Here is a 21,586-nt window from a genome sequence, read left to right as displayed (position 1 = left end):
GGATCATATGTGGAATTAAGTAATTCTAAGTCTCTCCATTAAGAGGAAGCAACTAGCTGAGTGCAGAATAATTTCAAAGTAACTTCTATTCTACATTACCAGAGTATTTGATTATTTCACGATTAAAAAAAAATATTATCAAACATCTCTACCTTGCCATTAACCTGTTTTACAGATAAGAAACTGATACGGAGACCAAAGTCCAGGTTTGGAAGAACACTGGGTTTAACCCGAAGTCAACTCAAACCAAGTGAGAAGGGACTGATGGCTGGATTCACATAAGAAATCTGTTACAGAGCATGGACATGAAGAACAGGTTTAACTTGGGGAATCTCTGAAAGTAGCTGAGAGCCCAGGTATGCATTGCTATCCTTCCGGAAATACAGACCAGAGCTGCCAAACCTTTCTGATTTAACTCCTACTCTAGATCCAGTGTTGGGTTAAAGTATTGTGGCTGAAGCCCATTTATTTCCAGCATCAACCAGGATCTGGAGCTTAAAATAGTGCACGCACAGAACTAGGATTCAGGATTTTCAAAGGGGACTCATTCAGCTTGCGCAGACAGGGGCAAGGACCTTCTGAAGCAGTTCATTCCAGCTTGAGATCTGTGATCCCTCTCCCTAATTCGACTCAGCCTGGCAGAGTGACATGAAGGAGCTCCTAGACGCCGCGGCTCTAGAGCCTGGAGCTCTGCTCCCCCACTCAGAGGAGGGCTCTGGCCTCCAAAATTTGGAGTCACTCCCTGTTTGCTTTGAGCCATAGGCGACAGCCCCCAGTTGTGCCAGTGTGGCTAGAAAAACATCCCAGAGGCGTGCAGCGGTGGAACTTCCTGATTCACGTCTGAGTTACCCTGTGCAACGCTTACAAAGACACATTATGAAGAAAAGGAGGAAGTAATGAGAATTTTTTTGTTGTTGCTTTTTTTTTAATATCAGCAGCAGAAGTCCCAATGCACAGCGCATGAAGACTGAAGTATGTGTCCTAAGAATCCCACCCAGAGCCAGCTTTGAAAAGCAGCGACTTTCCAGTCAACCTACACGTTACTGAGCTGCGCCAGGCTGCAGACACGGACAGCCGCATGCAGACAGGCATGTTACTGAGCAAAACCACACACACACACAACTGCATATTCTGAAAAGTGCATTTCTGAGCACCCTCCGCACACGTATGTGCACACTCATCCAAAACACACATACCAGCGTGCACGAGTACGCAAACAGCACGGCCCATCGTTTACCCCGAGCACCCAGGGGGGCAAAACCAAACACTTACTGTGCTTGCAGTTTGCACTTATTGAAAAATGCACAAATGCAGAAGTAAAGAAAAAGAAACGCGTATTCCCAGCGAAAAAAGCTAGACGCAGCAATACACACGCAAGAGAAAAGGGAAGGGAAGACACACATGCGCAGACATTGCAGCTTGCATTTTTACAGCATTTGCCCATTTAACTCATTATCAGGAAACAAATTTACTCGCATCTTAGGAAACAGCCAAAGCGCTTCCAAGAGCTTTTCACGGGAGGGACTGCACCCCAGCAAACGTGTAACCCCCCCCCCCCCCCCCATCTGCAATAACATTGCTTGCAGTGCACCCTAGGCAAAAAAATAATAGCTCTTTTGCTGGGAGAAAAGGAAGGATAATGGTTACTTAGAAAGTGCTCCAGACAAGCTGTCAGGTTGAATTCAGAGAACTGGAGTCTACTCTGGGACAGCGCTGGCTCGGGGTGATCCCTTGTGAGTTGGGTTTCCTGCCTGCTACAGCTTAAAGACAACGATTCTTTGTTTCCAGTTTTTCTGGTGAAAAAACACACGCCTGCCTCCGAAGAGGGTCAGGGAGAAAGCAGACAAAACACTAACTCTGGAATTTCAAAGGAAAACAATTAAAAAAAAAAGAAAGAAAAAAGAAAAATCCAAGAGCGCTAGCTACTGTCTCTCCTGAAATCATAAATCCCTGGTTTGGCCACACAGTTGCAATAAGAGAAGCACCAAAAAAGCCTCTCCTTTTTCTGCTACGGAGCTAAAAATGGGATATTTCATCACCAGGCACACAAATATCATCGACAAATGTTTTCGCATGTACAGACAATTAAGAGGGCATAAAGCTGCAACTGCTTTTTCTCTGCCATGAGTAAGACTGGAGGGTTTATAACTTTTGCTGTGAACAAGGGGCCTTACTGAAACACTCAAAAGAAGAGTTGACTGAAACCGGTCAATATTCTTCACATGACAACCTTTTAGACCTGAAAAATGGCCTTTTCAAGAGAAGATTTTCATGCAGGAATTTGAGAGCTATTTTCCTGTGGGAACCGTGCTTATGCACTCATGCTGCCTGTGGTCTCTTTGCCCCTCTCTCTCCAGTCCCCAAAAACTTTTGAACCTGTCACCCAAAATTGTCACCGAATTTGACAAGATGAGTTTTAACGAGTTTCTACCTATCTAAAGGAAACTGCTGGGAAAAGAGGAGAGAGACTGTGGCCCTGACGGCGAGAAAAGCAGCTGCACAGGCTCATGATTTTCTGAGGTACCAGGGAATCTACGTGAGAGAACTCTTACTGATGCTCCAGCATCAGGACACCCTTCCTCAGGGGCTCACAATGAACACGGGCACAAACCCATGGGAAATCATGCTGTGTGAGTTTCAGAGCTCACCGATGTGTTTATCTGCTTAAATTTGCCACCAACTGAACGAAACATACAAGCAAACACACCTTACACCCAAACATCCTTATTGGTCCCACAAAAACTTTTATAATGCCAACATAAACACATAGTGGCCACAGACTAAATCATTAGAATTAGTCTCCTGCATCCATATTCATGTATTTACACACAAATTTCTTCCCTTTTTGAAAACGCAGGTAGCACATCAGTTTTTCCTGTGTTCTGCTTGAATTTAGGTTGGATTTATGAGACTTTGGGCTAGTGCAGGTTTTGCCTTAGGCTGAGCCTGACGTATGCAGAGGTCAGTGCTGGAGGATAAAGACCCCTGCTGAATCCAGCCTTTTAATCCAGATCATACCTAACCTGTAATCTGGAGGCAAACAGCCACGCAAAATTGCTCCACTAAATTCTCACACGTGATGAGTCTGTGTAGCTCTTATCCACCAAACCTTGCTTCATCCTGCTCTGGCACCTCGCTGCATGAATACCCACCTCTCTGCGTATCAGCACATACTGTAAAGCACCGCGTACACACCACCAGACACTCCCACGTGCCTGTTCAGACACGTGTAGTTTTACACGTCAGCACGTCATGATTCTGCTTCTTTGGAAACTGCCACCACTGTCCTGCTAAGAGATCCACACCTGGGTTCAAATCCTGCACAGCATTTAGGCTTCTCTGTTAAACACGTGAGTTACGCAGACCCCAACATACTTAAAAGTAAGCACGGACTTTTAAAATGTGTTGGATTGAAGCCAGAATGCTCACAACCATACGGGACGCAGCCCTTTGGCCTCCTAAATGTTGTTGTATGTGAATATACTTTCCATTTCCCTATGGAAACCTACTTAAATGACACCATTCTGATGGCGAACAATTTAAAGTCTCCACGGACTTGGGCAGATAATGTGGTTTCAGATTCTTCTCCATGTCTCTGGTCCCTACAGTAGGTCAGTCCCTGCTCCAAACAGTCACGGAAAATGAAGCAGACCTTCTCTCCGGTGGAGCGCTGGGAGTGGGACACAAATCTTTCCATTCAGCAATGAGAGCAACCTCGTTTCATTTTCCAGAAAATTGCTCTCTAGCCAAAAAATACTGGTGATTTTCATTAGAGCAATTTATTTCTCAAAGGCAGCTGAAGACAATTTGTACCAATGACGCTAAATACCATACTTTTGAGTGTTTATGAGGCTGAGAAGCAAAGAAGCTCAGGAAACAAGAGTCTTTTGAACACGACAAGGTTTCTACCTATCTGATCGGAGAACAAAACGCATAGGCTTGGTGCACCAGCTGTAGAAGTTTACAGTATGTGTTTCTGCTGTGAAAGCAGTTTGACTCTCCCAAAGCAATGCCGCAGGTTCTTCTGTACGCAGAGCTGGCATTGCGGAGGAGAAGTGAGAGGGCAGAAAATAGAAGGGAAAAAGGGAGTAAAGCCTGCAGCTGCAACCAGCCAAGGCGGCTCTGTCTCCAGAGCCACGGCACGGAATCCAGTCCTGTGACAGCAGCGCTGCCCTTGCCAGCCTGGGCCCCGGGTCAAGCGGCGCCCTGTGCTCCCGGGTGACACCGAGCATCCCTGCTGTGTCCGTAACAAGTCTGGGAGAGAGCAGAGCCGTACGCTGCATCTGAAACATCTGCATCCGTCTGTGTTGCAGCTGTACCTTTTTTTGCCCTGTAGGTTCTTCTTCACGCTACGTGGATGGAATATGTTGTATAAACATAGTGTAAGTGTATGCAAAAAGCATGCATTTCTCACTGGAGTCTGCACAAGCAGGTTATTTGCATTAGCTATGTGATCTTAGAGAACGGGCAAGAAAAATTACAGGGATATTGAAGAAAATAGTATTTTTTTCCTGTCTCTGACATGTATTGTACTATTCCATCACCTTCTCCTGCTTTCGAATCCTCAAGGGAAGGTGGTTAGAAAAATTTGTTTGTCTGTTTTTATTCACAGGCATAGAGAGAAGAAATATTTACATAATTCAGGATGCAGTAACATAAAGAAAAATGTTTCATCTTGTGATGAAACGAGTTGAGCAGACCAGAAAATACTTATTAAAAAATCATTATTTTTAACCTGAAATTCTTTTTCCAAAAGAATACCATCATCTGGAAGTGGAACCATTAAAAAGCCTTAAAAGGAATAAAGGCGAATCTTGTTGCCAAACAGACTAGCCCGAGGCTGAGGAATTCCAAGCCCAGTTTTATGTCCATCAGGAGTTTCTTCTGTGATATTGGACAAGACACTTCACTCTGCTCCCCCAATTCCTTATCTGTCAGCCTGTCATGTTCACCTGCCTCTTACCCTGTCATCTTATCTCACAAATAGGAGTCGGAGCAGGAATCAGTTACTGTAGCTTGAAGTGGGTCGGTTTATCCTCGAACGGTATTCAGACATCAAATGAATGCGGAGGAAATGTATACGTTGTAGGAAGGAATGGGAGAGGAATAGATGGGATTTCAGCATTTCTATGCTAGTTCTTAATTTTTATTTGACTGTCCCGTGGGTGTTTTTAGTCCTTTATTGACACATGATGAAAGTACCATGTAAAGTTAAAAACGCCTAGCTGACAGAAATCAAATGCAAACTTCTGTCAGCTGCACTAAAGAAACACACTTGAGGGCAGTAAAAATGGAGAGGGAGGAACATTTTTTTTCCCTCAAATTTCTTTCTGCCTGAGTGACTCTAGGCCCAGCTTGCAAAGATAAAGGGCATAAACAATTCAGAGGAGTGCAATTTTACACAGAGCATTTCTCTTTAATAAAAAAATCGCAGCTTTCTTCCCTTTATTTTTAGCAACCACCTGGCCTGAGACAGAAAAAGCAGAGTCTTGGATGTGCGTGTGTGTTTATGGGGGAAATTGTGGAGGAACACGTGCATGTGTGTCTGCTTTATTCAAAGAGAAGCAAGCCTAGCTTTCATAAATTTTAAATAGCATCATGATAGAGTAATAGTATAAATTTTAGCGTCAAAGTAGTAAATCACAGAAAAGCCTGAGTGGCTTTGTCTCTGTAACGTACCGTGTTTTATCAACTAATGCCTGGCTCGTAAAGAGAGGACGGCATGCCAGGGAACAGACAGCTCAAGTGGATAGTTATATGCCGGACAGCAGAAGCTGCTGGAAAAACCAGCACTGATACTGTGTCCAGGGTCCAAGAGAGATGTCAGAGACGAAATGCAGCATGGTGCAATGAGAAAGGAGTGCTGGCTCTAAGAGCAGCGCTGGTCAAAGAAGCAGCCAGACACACCACGCAGGTCCTTGTTAAATGTGTGATCTCAGTTTGCTGTAGCCTTTCAGTGAAATGTTTTGGTTTTTTTTTTCTCTCTCTCTCCAGCTGCTTAAATAAAAGACTTTCTGCCTTTCCCCACTATTCTTTGAAATGCAAACTTGAAGCCACATTCTCCTGAAAAGCATAGAGATGTTTACATATGAGGTGAGGAAACTGTCTGGGCACGAGAGCAGACTGCTTCTGGGTGAGTTATCTCATACGGCAGACGTGAGATTTCACACTTTTCCCTGAAGCTTTTCAAATGGAGGAGCTGAAAACAGTTCAGTGAACTAAACCAATGTTCCTGCAGATACACCAAGGGAAAGGAAGACCAAACTCAAGGCTTCTAGTCCTACGTCGTAAATTATAGAGCACAGGACCAGATTTTTGGTCTTCAACATCCTGTTTGGCCTTTAGCAATTCAACTGTCTGACTGTGACTTACTGTCAGGGATGTGCATCATACCCATCACACCAACTCTCATAATTTTATCATGACTAAGAATCCAGTTTTTCATTAAAACTTAGAAAAGGGAATAGGACTGTAGCTGCAGAAGAAAATCTGAAAAACCTGACTGAAGGATATGCAAACAACTCAAAAGCCTGAAGGAGCCCCAAGTGTGTTATTAACTTTTAAACTTCAAGGTATCTAAGCTCTATCTACATAATCAGAATTTCTAATAGATTAAAAATCTGGGGTTATTTGAAAAAGAAAATGAAAATGTTGCAAAATGAAAGTGTCAAAAAGATACACTTGATCTTCCTTGCTGGTTGAAACTAGCTGACAGATTCATGAATGGTTTTGGAAGACCTGAGTGGCCTTTATTCCGTAATGGAATTTATTGTGAGAAAATTTTATCCTTTCAACTATGAACTCACTCTGAGAGAAACGGTGTCTCAGTCCTTACTATATATCTGAGATTTCAAACCGTTTCCCATAAAGAACAGAAAATGTGCCATCAGTTCACCAACTCAGTAATACACAAGTGTGAAAATGACAGATATACATTTTCTGCCACAATGTCGGCTGGACTAGCGGAGATGTGATTTTCAGCATGGACGGGGCTGCAAATTGTGAATTGTTCTATTTTAACCCTGCTGTGTGTGCATAGCGGATCAGAACATTTTCACGCCGAGGATATTATATAAAAGGACTAGTTTTAACCCAATCAAAAACATTGTGAGAGCACGGGAAGACAGGACAAAAGACTGACCTTCTTTGGTGGCGAGACGTGAGGAAGCTTCTGTGTGGGATGGAGTATTGTAGACCAGCAGTGAGCTACCTATAACGAAAAGAAAAGGAGTTATTGCAGCTTGAATACGCTCTGCCAGTGGGGAACAATGCAGGCAGGTAGAAAATGCTATCGCTAGGATCTAAAAACCAAATTTTTCAGACAATTAGGCATATTTCCTATGATGGATATGAAAATCTTTTAAAAGCTTGGTAGCTGTAGGTCACACGAGCTACTATCTCCACTGGCAAACCAAAATACAGACATTCGCCCCCTTCACTGAGCACCTTGCTGTCCTCCATTGAAAAATGATATAAAGGGGTGAGATTGTGTAGTACATTTGTACAGGTACAATATCTATCACAGCAGAGCCTCTAGAAATTACTACGGCACCGATTGTATTACAGGATAAGGAAGAAGCTTTTCTCTGTCTAGCTGCAATAGAGAAATTTCCTGTTTGAGGAACATACAGTAGAAGGGACATGAATTGCACTGTCAGGACCTGAACATTTTTAGAGTGTCACATGCTTGGTTTTGGGCCAACAGCTGCAAAAATCTCACTGATATTCCAGCATCTCCCATGCTTTGTGGAAATTGAAAGTAGCTTTCTGGGTTCAGAGTGGCCTTTCCATCCAGCCCCACTTGAAACAAAACTCCAGAGGAGCACAAAAAAGAAACCACTAGAAGGGTCTTTGCTTTGCACAGTCTATGGTGGAATTGTTCCATTCTAAGCATTTTAATTTGGTTCTCCTGCAAACTCTTTCTGGAAATGGAGGAAGAGGCCCTGTGAGCTCTTGGAAGCCAGCATGTAATACACATTTCATGGTTGTCTAGTTATACGTGTTTACCCTACATAATCTTTGAGGCTCACCTTTCCTGCAGCTCTTTGAAAAGTTTCTACTGCATCAGGCGCTGACGTTCCTAACAAGGCAGAGGCCCCTTCTTTGTAGAGCCTGATGACGTGAACGGGAGCAGGGCACCAACCTTGCCATGGGTGGGTGCGGATGAGACGTGCTTTAACAGACACTGTCTGCCATTCATCTCTACACAGCCCTCTAGTCAGTGAGATTCTGTCCCATTTAAGGTACTTGGTCCGAAGCAAACAGTATAGATTTCTGTATGTGCTATGCTGCCCCTGAGCATCCCCAGATTCTTTGGCAGGGCTAATAATACCTCTTTTGCAGGTACTCTAATACTAACTGATGAGGATCTTGTGACTAAGCCTTGCAGTCTCCACATTCCTCTAATCCACATGATCCCAAATAACACCGACCTCACTTGCCCCTCCGTAGTACTCACAGCATGTCTCGTTTTCCTGTGAGAGCTGAGGATCAGGCAGTTCAGTCCCAGAAGTAACAGCCATTGCAGGTGCTGCATCTTATTGGCCCTGTGTTCCTATGGATTTCTTTTCTTCCCCAAATGCAAACAAAGCCAAAAAGCCGTGCACAAGCCAGCATGTACACAGAGGTAGAAGGTGTTGGAAAACAAAGCCTACTCCCAGGGAGTGAAGGATGGATGCTACCAGATGCTGCAAGACAGGGTATGTTTCAAAAGACCGGGATGGATAACATGGTAAACTCGGAGGTAAAGAGTTCAAAAGGATCCCAAGGGTCCCTTGACTGTGAAAGTTGCAGATAGCAAAGTAATTGGCTTAAATATTTTGAGAGATTGGCTGGTCTTTTGCCGCTGCGGGAGGAATTGCAACAGCTTTGTCCACCTAACTCATGCTTTCACCAGATGGTTTCTGGCTTTCTTGAATATCGTGGGGAAACTCCTGTCCACCACTCTCTCCTTGTCAGGTTATTTGAAGTAGATCCTGAATGCAACGCCCAGCCCAGCTTGCCCCCGCCAGACGGGGAAGTGCCGGGGAATTCAGAAACACAGTTTTCTATGACTAAATAGGCTGCAAATGCCTGGTTGTGCTGACTGGCCGAGGAGGTGGGGGTGGGGTGATGAATAGCACTGAACAAGCCTGTATGATCAACTATAGCTACTTTACGCTAAAAAATGCAGTCCAAGCCACTGGAAAGGGGCGGCTCCTCCCCCAGTTTAATTGCTAAAAGTTCTCACCTTTGCCCGACAGTCTGAGGTTTCTGGTGGGAACGCCACAGAAAAAGGAAATGTGTTTCCTATTAAGGATTTTCAATGAAGGAGGAAAGAGAGAAAGCCGGAGACACAGATCAGGACAGAGAGAAGCAGACAGACAGACAGAGGCCAGGCTGCTCCCTCCCTTACTCGTTCTTGGGCAAAACTTTGGCTGCGACGAATTTCTGTGTTGTTCTTATTCCCCCTACCCCTCACTGGGTCAGTGACACCTTAGATTAAATCGGCTCTTTCTGGAAACACTGGTATTATTAATAAAGCGCAGGGCTATTCTCTTGCAATTACTATTAAACATGTTATCTTATGGGTCCCTCCACCTTTTCCTTTCTTCTTTTATTTCCCTTGCATTAATTAAAGAGGAAGATGGACTGAAAAACAGAGCAGGAGAGGTTTTTCCCCTTAAAGCCTTCCTTTTCACAAGGCAGCTCATCCCTCTGAGATGCAGGAACCTCTTGGTTTCACAATCTTGAAGTCTATTTAACCTGGAAGCCTTTTTTATCCTTACCTATGGAACGCCTTGTGGCCTTCCCTCTACATCTCCTGGTAGAGTCAGGGTTCTGCTGCATTTAGCAGTATAGTTTGGTTTGGCACTAATATATGGCTTGAAACCACAAAGCAGTTTTCTGCTTCTGCTTCTCACCACAATCTCATTCTTTCCCCTTCAGGCTCTTTTCGTTTGTACACACCACACACAACCGACCCCCCATAAGTAGAAAGGAAAAGGACGGGAGGTAACAGTTCAGGCTTCTTTTGATGTTCATCCCAAACCTAGCATGAAAACATTCAAATCTCCCTTCCCACTGCCCACTGGCTAACTGGAGAAGATTCACCAGGCAGTGTGTTTGAAAAAAGATACCGGCACAGCAGTCAGTCAGTCTGGAGTCCAAAGGTGCAGGGGGATGAACAAGAAGAAAAGGTCATGGCAATTTCAGAAGGGAAACCGAAAGTAACAGTTAAAGACAGGTAATTGTTTCAGGGTGACAACAGTAAGTTCCCTGGAAAAACTACTGGAGACTCCAAAAGATAGAGTGTGCTGCAGAAAACTGGGTTCTGCAAGTCTGAAATCCCCTAAAGATCAGAGACGTCTAAATTCCTGACTGCTTCAATAGGTTACGGAAACAGGAAACAACTGCCCGATCCTGATCCAGAGCTACGTTTTGCCTGAAGATGAAAGGTCCTGTGAGTTTGGTTTAGTCTTGACTATATTAAATAGCTCACCTGAACCTTCTATCTCCAAAACTAAGATTGAACTTTTGTTGAAGTCTTGCAGATATTACAGGTTCATTTTTAAAATCTGGACTGGGGTGTGCCAAAATAACGGCTCTCCTAGGCAGTTTTAAGAATGCTTTCACCCTGATCAGGAGTGTAAAATGTTGAAAACCTTCTGAGGAAGATAATTTTCAGAGGGCCTCCTTGCCTAGCTAGCCAACAGGCTCAGAAAGTTCAGACCAGCTTTGTTTCTTGGAAAACAAACACAAAAGTTGAGGATTCACTAGTCTTCACATATCCAGTTTAACATCCTGAGAGGACAAACACCTTTCAAGAGAGAGCCTGGGCAGATGTAATGGAGCCTATAGATCTATAGATTCCCCAAAGTTCTCCTGTGTTTTGTTGCCATCACGTATCCTCCACCCGATGCAGGAACAGAGCTGGATGTCTCTGAAACAACAACCTTACAAAAGGGGAAAATTCATGAAAAAAAGACCATCTCCCCATGGCACTGAGCTCAGAGGCTCGGCACTAAACATCCGCTGGAAATCAGTCTGGAAAAACAATAAGCTCCTTTCGAAGGCGTTACTCCGTGAGGGAGTTAACCAGCAATCCAGAAACCAGACTGTCATTAGGCAGCGCTAGGAACAGCTGCACGGAAAGGAATGCTCTTCAGAGGCTGCCCGACCTCCACTCAGACAGGAGCTTGCTTTAATAAGGACAGCACTCGCATGACGTCTTAGAACAGCCCAAGGGGCTGAACTGAGAGAAATTTATAAATATAAAAGCTGGGGATGGACCAGGGTTGAATTCTCCTTTTGTATGCATCCATGTAAAATTGGAATAACTAATTTGCCTGAATCCAGCAAAGTTGCCTGGGTTTTGCGATAGCTTAATAGCATAGAAATAATTGTAGGCATTCCCCTGGCAGAACATTATATTTTTATGATTATTATTCAGCACACATGGCGGCAGCGCTTTAATATTGCAACTGCATTAGGACCCCATTGTGCTGGGTCTTGAGAGACGTGGGACGCAATCCCTGTTCCGCAGATTTGCCATCCCAAGAGACAAGCCCAACAGGAGCACTGAGCAGGCAGTATCACTACCTCCATTTTACAGAAAGTAAAACCGGAGCACAGAGGAGCTGAGGCAAAGGTTTTGCCCCTCTTAATTTCAGGCATTTAAAGGCGATGTATGAACTAGCGGACTGCTATCCTGAATTTCAACATGCCCTGTTGCTTCTTTTCTATAAACGGAGACCAGTGTGACCAGACCCCTAATGTAGGTACTCCAGGTATCTAAAGATAGGTAGGATCAATCAGGAATTTGCTCTGGAACAAACGGAGAGCAGCAAACGGTAAAGGTGGCAATTGAATCCGGGTCTTCAGGCTCATGCCATGAGAGCAAGAATACAATTCCCCTGATACTCTCTTTGAACACGCCAAGTAATGGGATCCTTAACACTTGAGACTGTCCCTGAAGATGCCGTCTGGAGCTGAAGCAACAGAAGAATTCAACTCTTCTGCCAACCTTTTCAAATTCAGCCTGGTTCTTTGATTCAAAAAACATACAACTCCTCCTTCGTCTCTTTCTGTCAGTTCTCAAGTCTTATCAATGAGACGATGCAAAAATAAGTGTCTCACTTGAGTATTTATCTTGTGGGAATTTAAAAACTTTTCCGGTTACAAAGTGTCTGATTTGCCCAGCCAAAGTCAGCAGGTTTGGCCAAAGCAACACTGGCTTCACAAAACTGCCTTACGATTTCCCGTAAGAGTATGTAATTCTGTATGCAAACCTTAGTTATAAAGCTATTCTGTGTCTGCAACAATCTCGAAATGCTCTGTGAAACAGCAGCTCTCTGCTGATGAAACAGGATGAAATTCGCAAATTATTTTGGAAGAGAAATTATTTTATTGTGAAGTCGCAAGGGACAAAATCTGCTCAAATCTAACGATGCGGTTATTTGTTGTGAATCATTTCTTTGGCTCGACTTCTCAAACAAAATAAAGGTGGGGCTTACAGAGGCACCCATCTGTGATCTAACTCTTGTCCTACTGTAATCTGTAAAACTCCCGCTGCTTTTAGCGGAGGCAGGGAGGGACCAGCGCTGAACAGCTTTGAAGAAACACCCTAAATAAATGCGGTCTCGCTGCTTTATTGCAGTGGCCAGATGGAGACATCTTCAGCTGCCTTTACATCACAATTTGATGTCCCAGTGGAGAAAATATACTTTTTTCTTTCTCTCCCTGCCCTCCCACCTTGCTTTATGCACCTTCTTCTGATTTTTCAGTCCTCAAATAATTGCACTCCTATAAAAATTGTTTCACTTGAAAAAATATTCGAGCATGTGGGATTTAGCTCAAGTTCTCTGGCCTCACCATAACACAATTATCCTTTGTGAAGAAACGAAATGCTTTAACTCCATTTTATAGATGAAGAGGAGACATTCAGAAGCTATGGACATGCTAATGGTTGCTCAAAAAGTCTTAGAAAGGTCTGGATTTAAGACTCCCAGCCTTAGGAGTGTGTGCTAACCATAAAGCTTGGGCTGCTGCATTACGTTTTTCCCAAAATAGCTCAGAAGACTGCTCACAGCTTCTGCCTAGAGGCTTAATAGAGCAGAAAGGAGTATTGGATCCATCACATTCTCTAGCGTGGGACAGAGAGTAGTAACAAAGAGGTTCAGCAAAACTTGTTCTCTGAGTACTAGGTCACTTGCACGATGTCTGCTTCAGCACAGGTACTTTTGAGGAATTGGTCTTGAATGTTTTCCTCTTTCCAACAAATCTGGGCCTCCAGGAGCATTGAAAATCTCCAACTCTGGCCAGTTGTGGGTCCTATTCTGAAGTAGTCTTTACCAGAAGCCTTGGGGGAAAGTGCACAGCCCTCTAACTGCAAAGTTATGGAATAATTTGCCCGTGACCCATCAGTTAATGTTTGGTTTAATCTCCACAGCAAATTTATGTATTTTTATCTTATAGCCACAGATGTTTTTATTATCTGTAAGACTATCTAATCTTCTTAGGAGTCCTGCTCAGTTCTTCACCTCCCTGATAGCACCATTAAATCCATCTACGTTAAAATTAACTTTCCAACCCACTTCTTATTCCTCTCTTCCTCGTTTGCTCTCTCTGCTTGCCTTTATCTGTTCTTTTCCCATCATCTTTGCTGCTATTTATCCTGCAAGAAGAGCCCTAGGAGTTCAATACTCATGGTAGCTTACCCTATCAGCATGTCACACTAGGGCTGGGATGAGTCAGGGCAATACTTACTTTCCCTGAGGTAACTGAGGTGAGACAACAGAACTTCTGTGTTGTAGAGGGAGGTGGTTCGGAGGAAGTCGTCCTTGTTCATTTTGCAGAGCTCCTTGCCATCCATATTCTGGAAGATGGTGGTGTCAATCTCCATTAATCCGTATTCCTTTATAGCCCATTCTAGCCACTGGCGCACATGTTCCTGGGTCCATAGCGTGGGATCTGGCAGGAAAGCACAAAGGATGGTAACACTATACACAAGCCTCAAGCCTCTAGCACTCACTGTAGCCCAGTCAAAGCATTAACCATTGTTTCCACAAACAAATGTATGTAATTTACTCATTCCAATGCATTTTGCCAAGATGAACAAGTACTGCGCTATAACAAGACTCAGGGCGCATAAACTGATCACACTGAGCCTCTGGCAGGATAAGTTCTCTTGACTGTCCCCCACCTGCCTGAATCTTATACCTATGCCTGGGAACAATATTAATGCCATTTAACTGTGGCTTTTCTCCCTCTGGTAAAAAGCTTCCCGAGGCAAACTCATCCCTTTGTCACAGCTTCGGTTCTGCAATGCTATAGAATGACATCAGTGCTGTATAAGTCACACCATCCTTCGCAAATGCATTACAAAGTCCCAACAGATGGCATTTTAAAGTCTGAGGATGGCGATATTTATGGTCAGCAAAGGGACTCTGAAAAAAAATATTATTGCTTAAACAGAAGAGCTTGCCATGTATCTCTGAGTCACATTTGTTCACCCCGCTGACAAGAACACAATTCTACCTCCGCTAGCCCTGTAAAACCAACACAGCTATTGGAGGGCAATGTGGATTTTATACTGTCTCATGCATCATTATCAACTGTCAGCAAAGCTCCAGCTGTGGAATCTTTATTACTGGCGATGACGTAAGAGAGAGATTGAACCCGGCTGGAGTTTCAGACCCCATGGTGATGGTTTGCTGCATCAGTAGTTAAAAAAAGAAATCATCCTTTGAGTTTCAAAAAGAGCATTAGCTCAGAAAGCCCCAGCAAGAATTTGTGCCATGATACCATTTTTACAGAGTCATTTTCAGAGTATATCTGCATTTTCAGATGTTTCCTGTGCTGCTTCTCCCCATGTATCCCATTTCAAAATTTAAGCTGCAAATTCATGTTCCATTGCAGCTGGAGAGGACTGCAAAGTCAAGCTTAAACTTTGGAGATGTTTGATGTGTCCATCACAGCTGGTCCATTCCCCCAAGACAAACCTCAAACACGTCAGGTCCTGAGGCAGTTGAGAAAATGGATCAGAAACATATAGCCGTCACAGAGCTGGTAGGTTGTGCTTTGGGGAGGGACAAGAAATGCCTCTGCCACACAGTTTTACAGTGTATAAAATAATGCCTTGGCCCAGGATTGTAAACTGTATGTGCTTGGGCTGCAGGTATCCTGTGACTCAAAAGGTCAGGTAGTGGCTATACCTGGTGCATTCCTGGGCCCCTGAGTTCCAGAATAACAGCATGAAATGGAGAAGACAGACCAAGGAATATTGAAATTATAATCGTGACATTTCCTCACTGAATTTCTAGTAATGCAGGGTTGCTTCAAGTCGAATTCTAAACATGGAACTTACACTTCCATGTCTTTGCAAGTCTGCTTTGGGAGAGAAAGATGGGTTTCCTTTATGTTTCCTTTATGTATAAGCACTGGCAAAAGACTGCAATTTTTACAACACAAGTATTCAAATAGGGTTTCTTTTTTATTGAATTCCAAGAGTGATTTGTCTTGAGTTTTGAGAGAAACCCCAACATTTAGAGGGCATAGTGAATTTGTGGTCTCCCTTTAAACAAACACTTTTGAATTTCAGATATTCGTTCAGCCTATTTATCACTGCAAAAGACATCGAATGGTCTCTGAAAATCTCTCTTCTTGAAACATGGCTTAGAGTTATTATTACTATTGCAAGCCTAATGTGACATTATTCTTGCCTATCTTCACCCTAATGCACTATAAATCTTTACTCTGGATTATATTAAAATTTCCAAATGCCTTTCTTGGATGAATTTGGCTTCATATCCTGCAGGCAGAGATCTGGGATGATGTTCATTATTGTCTTCCAAAGTCTGGTAAATCACTGCTATTTCACAAGTATCTCAAGGTTTTGATTTGTGGATGCTCATGAGGGGCAAAAATGCCTTTTTTTCACTTTCCTTCAAAGAGGAGATTTTAAACCTTCTCTTCCACTGAGGGCACTAAAAGTCATTGCCCCTATTTCAACAATGCTAAACTTTATCCCACCCTTGGTCTTTTTAAATATGCATAAATAGCACAGTGAAGAGCAGGATAAATTTTTCCTCTTGACTATCTTTAGCATCCCTTATAATGACTAGCTGGTATCAGCTAACACCTTTCTAGGCAATGTTAAGGCTGAAAATGTATCTGATCCTGTCACCAATTAGGTTAGCCAGTCTCTCTAAGCAGATCCTAACAAGGGCTTAAACAGTATTTTGAGATTTGCTGTCAATCTTTTATTGGCTTCCCTTCACTACATTCAGTTCAAGCTTTTCATCCTAAATGGCAAACAAATGCTTGGGGATTGTCATCTGTTCGTGGTCAAGCCGTGATCAGAAAACAGAGCTAAATTCCACGAGTACATTTCTTTCTGCCAACAGTTCATCTGCTTGAATCAGCTACAACCCTTGGTGAAACCCTCACAGCACTGGGTGAAAAGCTGCACCCCTTGAAATCAGTGGAAGTTTCGATACGTAAATTGGGCCAGGACTTGGCTCATAATATCTCCCTTGCTGGAAAGTTCCTGGGCTAGACTGTTTATATCTATGGTGTTTATAAACTTTGCAGGGAAAAGACTCCCTCTCGTTCCAGGTTCAGACTTCACCGGTTGCCTGCCACAGCAGCTCTCATCCTCGACTATCCAAATGCATCTAATGCATCCTGCCAATTTCAGACAACAGATGTGGATATCAAATACAAACAGAGAACTGGACAGGAATGTTTCTGTGTAACGATTTTTGGAAGGGTAATGTAGTTCCTGCAAAATACAATTTTTCTGGTTTTCTACTTCTAACAAAAAAATGAAAACAAAATAGCTCATTTTGAATCAATATGACATGAAAGTGCATCTGGGCCCTGCAGAGCATCAAGAGAGTTATAATTTGGGTCCACTTCATGCTTATTCTTGCCTATGAACTGCACTCTTTGATCACACCATGCCCGTCCCAGGAAACACTGCAGATTCTCCGCTAACACATTACAGGAGATGGATTTGGTTCAACACACCAAAACAACACTTCATTCCAGGGGAGAAAAGAAAAAAAAATAAGCAGCACTAATAATCCACTTATTTTGATTCAAGGTAGAACATATACTGGCACACAGGAAATTCCCACTAGCCAAAAACTCTGATATTTTCCTTACTTTTTACATGGTTTGTAAGAAGAATTCCTCAGAGAGGGAACAAACAAGCCTTATCTGTTCAGCCGGGTATGTAAGACAGCGCAAGGAAATGTGACACAAAGAGTTTGATGGTGGTGGTACCTGCTGGGACAATGACTCTCCTCTCATTGGTGGTCATGTTGGGAGGAGGCCCGTTCTTCTCATCCATGTAGGTGCTGTAACTCATTGGGTTGGACTCTGTCCCTGCTCCGACGAGTTTGCTGCATTTGTTCACACTACAGTCTACGGGGGACTCCCTGAAATGCGAAAGGAAACAGATGACTTGTCGTTATTACGCACCTTTCATCCCTGCTGTAGCAGAAGGAGGTTTGGGTTACAGAAATGGCAAGTATCCCAATGGTGAAATGTTAAGGGGAATTTCTTTACTCGTGGGAGAAGCCATTCCTGGCCTGTCACATGCATGTCATGAGGTGATCTCTGAATCACAAGTCTCATGGAGGGGATCTCTGATAGTGAAACCAGTTGGAGGAAAGAGAGTTGGAGGTGCAAAGACGAGTGACTTTCAGACAAAGGCAGTGGTAGCTGTAAGGTCGCACTCAATACCTCAGAGATAGCAAAACTCACGAACCAGATAAAACGCAAGTGCCTATCACATTGGTTTGTCTATCGGTTACATCCCCTGCCCACCCCGCATCGTTTATTGCTCAGCTGTGTTTTAGCAGTCCTTCAGATACAGCTTGATGCTCCTAGGAAACTTTGTTGGACCGTTTCACTCTTGGATTGCGTTAAAAACTCTGCACGCTGCCTTTCTGTTATAGTGGAATTTGTATCTGTATCCGGCAATTGACAGAAAGGCTGCAATTCTCAACTCATGACCTAAGGCATTTCTGCAGAGAAAATCAGAAATACAGATACGCCCCCCTCCATTTCATTAACAAAGAACACAAAATCCCTGTGCCAAAACGACAGGATCGTCACAGGAGAATACCACAACATTAGCCTGGTATCTAAAGAGTCTTATTTATGCAGGGCTGAGTGTAACTGATCGTGTCTGTTCTTAACAGTGACACAGCCCCAGGCTTGTCTACTGCTTGGATCGGAAATCTAGAAATCTTAGGTGCCTTAGGCGTGAGTCAAGAACTTCAGACCACAGAAACTGTGTGTGAAAAAGGCTTTGGCACCGCTTTTACTTCTGAGGTGATGGAGTGACGAGGAGGGAACATTTAGCAACTCAGGTGGCACTGTGCTAAGACCTGGACTACATGCAGACCCTTGGCAAGCAACAGGCTTTCCCTGGCCTGCTCTGGGAGAATTATGAGCCTCCAAACCACAGATAGGGAGCACAGATTTTGTTTTTCTCCAGCTGCAGTAGTAACTCATGCTTCTAGCTCTAGAGGTCACTTAAAATACCAGTCCATAGCCTGCCACAGGCCCACGGCATGTCCCAGCCCTGAAGAATGTGCCAGGGAAGGGCAGCGTTCTTGCCCTCACCTTTACAAGGGTGCATTGGTGTGCAACCTCCATGCAGATGGCTCACAGAGCCCGTCTCCAGTGCAGTTTAGCCCACTGCTTTCATCGCACAGCCGTTCTCCTTCCCTGCCAGAAGCAAAGTGGCTCGGGAGGAAACCATCCGCTGAAGGGTAAGAGCTATGACAGTGCACCAAATCCCACCCTCTGAGTTCAGCTGGCAAGACTTCCAAGTTTGGACACTAAACAAATTTGTTTCTTAATCTGAATGGGGGGGGAGGGAGAAATTACTGAAATTCAGTTATCATGGCGGGGAGATAAATGCTCCACCGAGATATTCTAAGGCAGATGGTAATTTTTTCCTCATGTCTTGCTGAGGGAATGTTGCTTGAAAATGGAAATAAGATGTATAACTTACACATGTTCGAATTTAAGGTTTTACTATTTCGCCTACTGTTTTTCCAGGCAGGGAACCAAAATCCGCCTTCAGAGAGGCAAACTGCTGAAGGTTTAATGTCCCTGTGGCAGTCAGAGGAGAGTCTGAGCAACTGCAGGGACACCAGGGTTTTCATAGGGAATGTGATCATTTCTAACTTTCTGTTGAAATACTCTGTGTCAGGTGTTAAATGCTGCCTGTACTGGCAGAGAAAAAACCCTGAAGCAGCACAAAGGACCTTATTCTTTCCTGAGGTACAGGCTGTCCTGAGGAGACTCGGTGAAATGGCGAGAACATCCATGCTTCCAGGTGACAATGTTTGTTCGGTGCTGACCGTCCCTGGGAGGTGACTGGTCTCCTCGCCTGCCCTGCCTGGAGATCAGCTGCTGACTTTAAATGGCGCGGGCAGCCCAGCTGGCGGGACAGACCCAAACACACGCACACACACCCCGTGCAGTGAGGATGTATGGATTCCCACCTGCCTTTGGGATGAAGTTTTCCTTTCTTCAGAGTCAACAGTAAAATTTTCTTCAGGTTTCCTGCAGTCAGCACCTCCCAGGTGGCAGCAGTGGTGGCACAACTACCTGTGGCCTAAGGTCCTTCTAAGGGGTTCATTCTCACCCCCGCGCTCTGTAGTTAAATCTCTCCGGAAAATAACCCCCGCAGCTGAGACACAAACTATTTATGATAAAACAGTTATGTACACAATACTCATCCAGAACTATAGGTTATATCCAGACTCTCAGATAATAACATCTTCTAAAAAGCTTATCTGCATGCTTTTTACTGGCATGAAATGACACACGTGAAAAGACCAGAGAGTTCCTGGCTGTCTCTACTCTCTCTGCTAAGTATCATGCACATTCACATGACCGATAGAGCAAAGTAACAAAAATAACACCAACACTGTAAGATATCTCCTCGGTGGTTTTGTGATGATTCTTCACTTTGCAGACTCTTGGCTTGGCAGCTAGAGCCCTGCCTATCCTGCGCCTTGCTCCGTATGTCTCAGCAGCCAAAACCAGACAACCAAGTATCAGAGACAGATCCGAAAAGAAGTTTAAGGGAGTGAGGTGCCCTTACCAACTGCTGATTTACCCCTGTGGGAAGAGAAGCCACTCTGTTAATCCTGCAGGACGTTAAAAGTGCTCCATGTACCTGACAGGGTTGTGTTCGGGTGGCCTCTCTTCCCTCGGAGGAAGTTTTCAGGATGCTTGAATCCAGAGCTAACCCCAGTGGAAATCTGATAGCAGAAGGACAGACATAACTGGGAATACCATTACCAAAACTTAACTGGGCAGGAGACCGAACTGCCCTTCCCTTAAGAAAAATACCATTAAGTTTTAAATGACAGCAAGCGGGCAGATCCTTACTTTTGTGTCCTGTGTAATCCAGCATTTCCTACCAGATCCAAACGGAGCCCTTTACTGGGAAATGAGACAGCACTACCAGACTGAATCATCTTTGTAGCTCCTGGACATCCATTAGTGTACTGCCCCAGCCTAAGATGAGGGATTTAACAGTATCCCAGCAGAAGGTAGGTCTAGCTGTGGGCAACACAAAGAAGAATTCAGTGTGGGGAACAACTCCAGTATCGAATGAGAACAGGGAGCTGCGAGCCATGAATAGTGTATTCATTGAGTATAGCTCCTTTCTTAGTTCATGCATTACCCACAAGCAGACTTAGATTTATATAAAAATTTCCTCATTATTTGAAATGGTTTGTGCAAGGGGATTTCAGATGCCAGATTAATCCTTGACTTTTCGCAGAGACTTCAGACTTTCAAGTGACTGTACATGCAGGACATGCTCAGGTTCTGGGCAGAAAATGTTGTAGCTCTACTAAGGTAAATGGATATAGGCTGCTTTCACAAGATCTCATAAGTATATTCACTGTGGCAGTGACAGAGTCCAAGGAATATGAAGCAGTTCTCATTCCCACTGTCCGTCCAAAGACTCTTCGTTCCAGCAGCTCCAGTAACAGTCTCTGGGGATGCCAAGAGCTTGGTGTTTTGGGAAAGTTTATGCTAGACTGGCCAAAATGGACAAGCAGCTAGCCTGGCATTGCCTAATAAGTCCTCTGTACAGCTTCAGCCTCTGTTCCAGATACCTGAAAATAAAGCAATTACTGTCCCAGGGCCTCTGTCTAGGAATCACCTTTGGCTTTCATTCGAAAGAGCAAAATAAGGGATTTCAGTGATTTCTGAACCTGACTCAGCTGTGGTCAGTGGGCTGTTTCCTCCTTCTTTCTGTCCCTTTCTTCCTATCCTTTCATTCCTCCTCTCTTCCCATCTTTTTTTCATTATAAATTTGCCACTTTTTGCTGTTAGTCCCCATTTGGTCATCTCAGCTTTAATCTTTACACTTTAAATTAGACTTTAGGGGTTTTTTTGTTCAGTGAAGGAAGTAAGAACAGACATACTTGTGGTTCCCTCTTACGGGCAGGGATCAGAGCTATCGGGGCAGAATCACAGCTCCTCGAAACTTGCATCTAACTGCACTTTAACCCTGCCTCACATCCTGCTCTCAGGAATGCCTCGGGAGGAGGTTCACGCT

General features: G+C 43.9%; 1 protein-coding gene across 6 annotated transcripts in view; it reads right to left on the bottom strand.

Moving 5' to 3' along the window:
• FLI1 (Fli-1 proto-oncogene, ETS transcription factor) overlaps positions 1 to 21,586 on the bottom strand; it is an 89,779-nt gene that overhangs the window by 12,597 nt on the left and 55,596 nt on the right. For all 6 annotated transcript variants that reach the window (XM_074561222.1, XM_074561224.1, XM_074561223.1 and 3 more), the window contains 3 exons: positions 17,269 to 17,423; positions 13,747 to 13,950; positions 7,142 to 7,210 (listed from right to left, as the gene is read on the bottom strand). In XM_074561222.1, the coding sequence (XP_074417323.1) occupies positions 7,142 to 7,210; positions 13,747 to 13,950; positions 17,269 to 17,423 (428 nt within the window). The remainder of the gene's footprint in view (positions 1 to 7,141; positions 7,211 to 13,746; positions 13,951 to 17,268; positions 17,424 to 21,586) is intronic.

The sequence above is a fragment of the Larus michahellis genome, chromosome 17, assembly GCF_964199755.1.
Source record: "Larus michahellis chromosome 17, bLarMic1.1, whole genome shotgun sequence".
Lineage (NCBI taxonomy): Eukaryota > Metazoa > Chordata > Aves > Charadriiformes > Laridae > Larus > Larus michahellis.
Note: the sequence above shows the minus strand (reverse complement) of the source record. Positions and strands in the feature narration are given on the sequence as shown.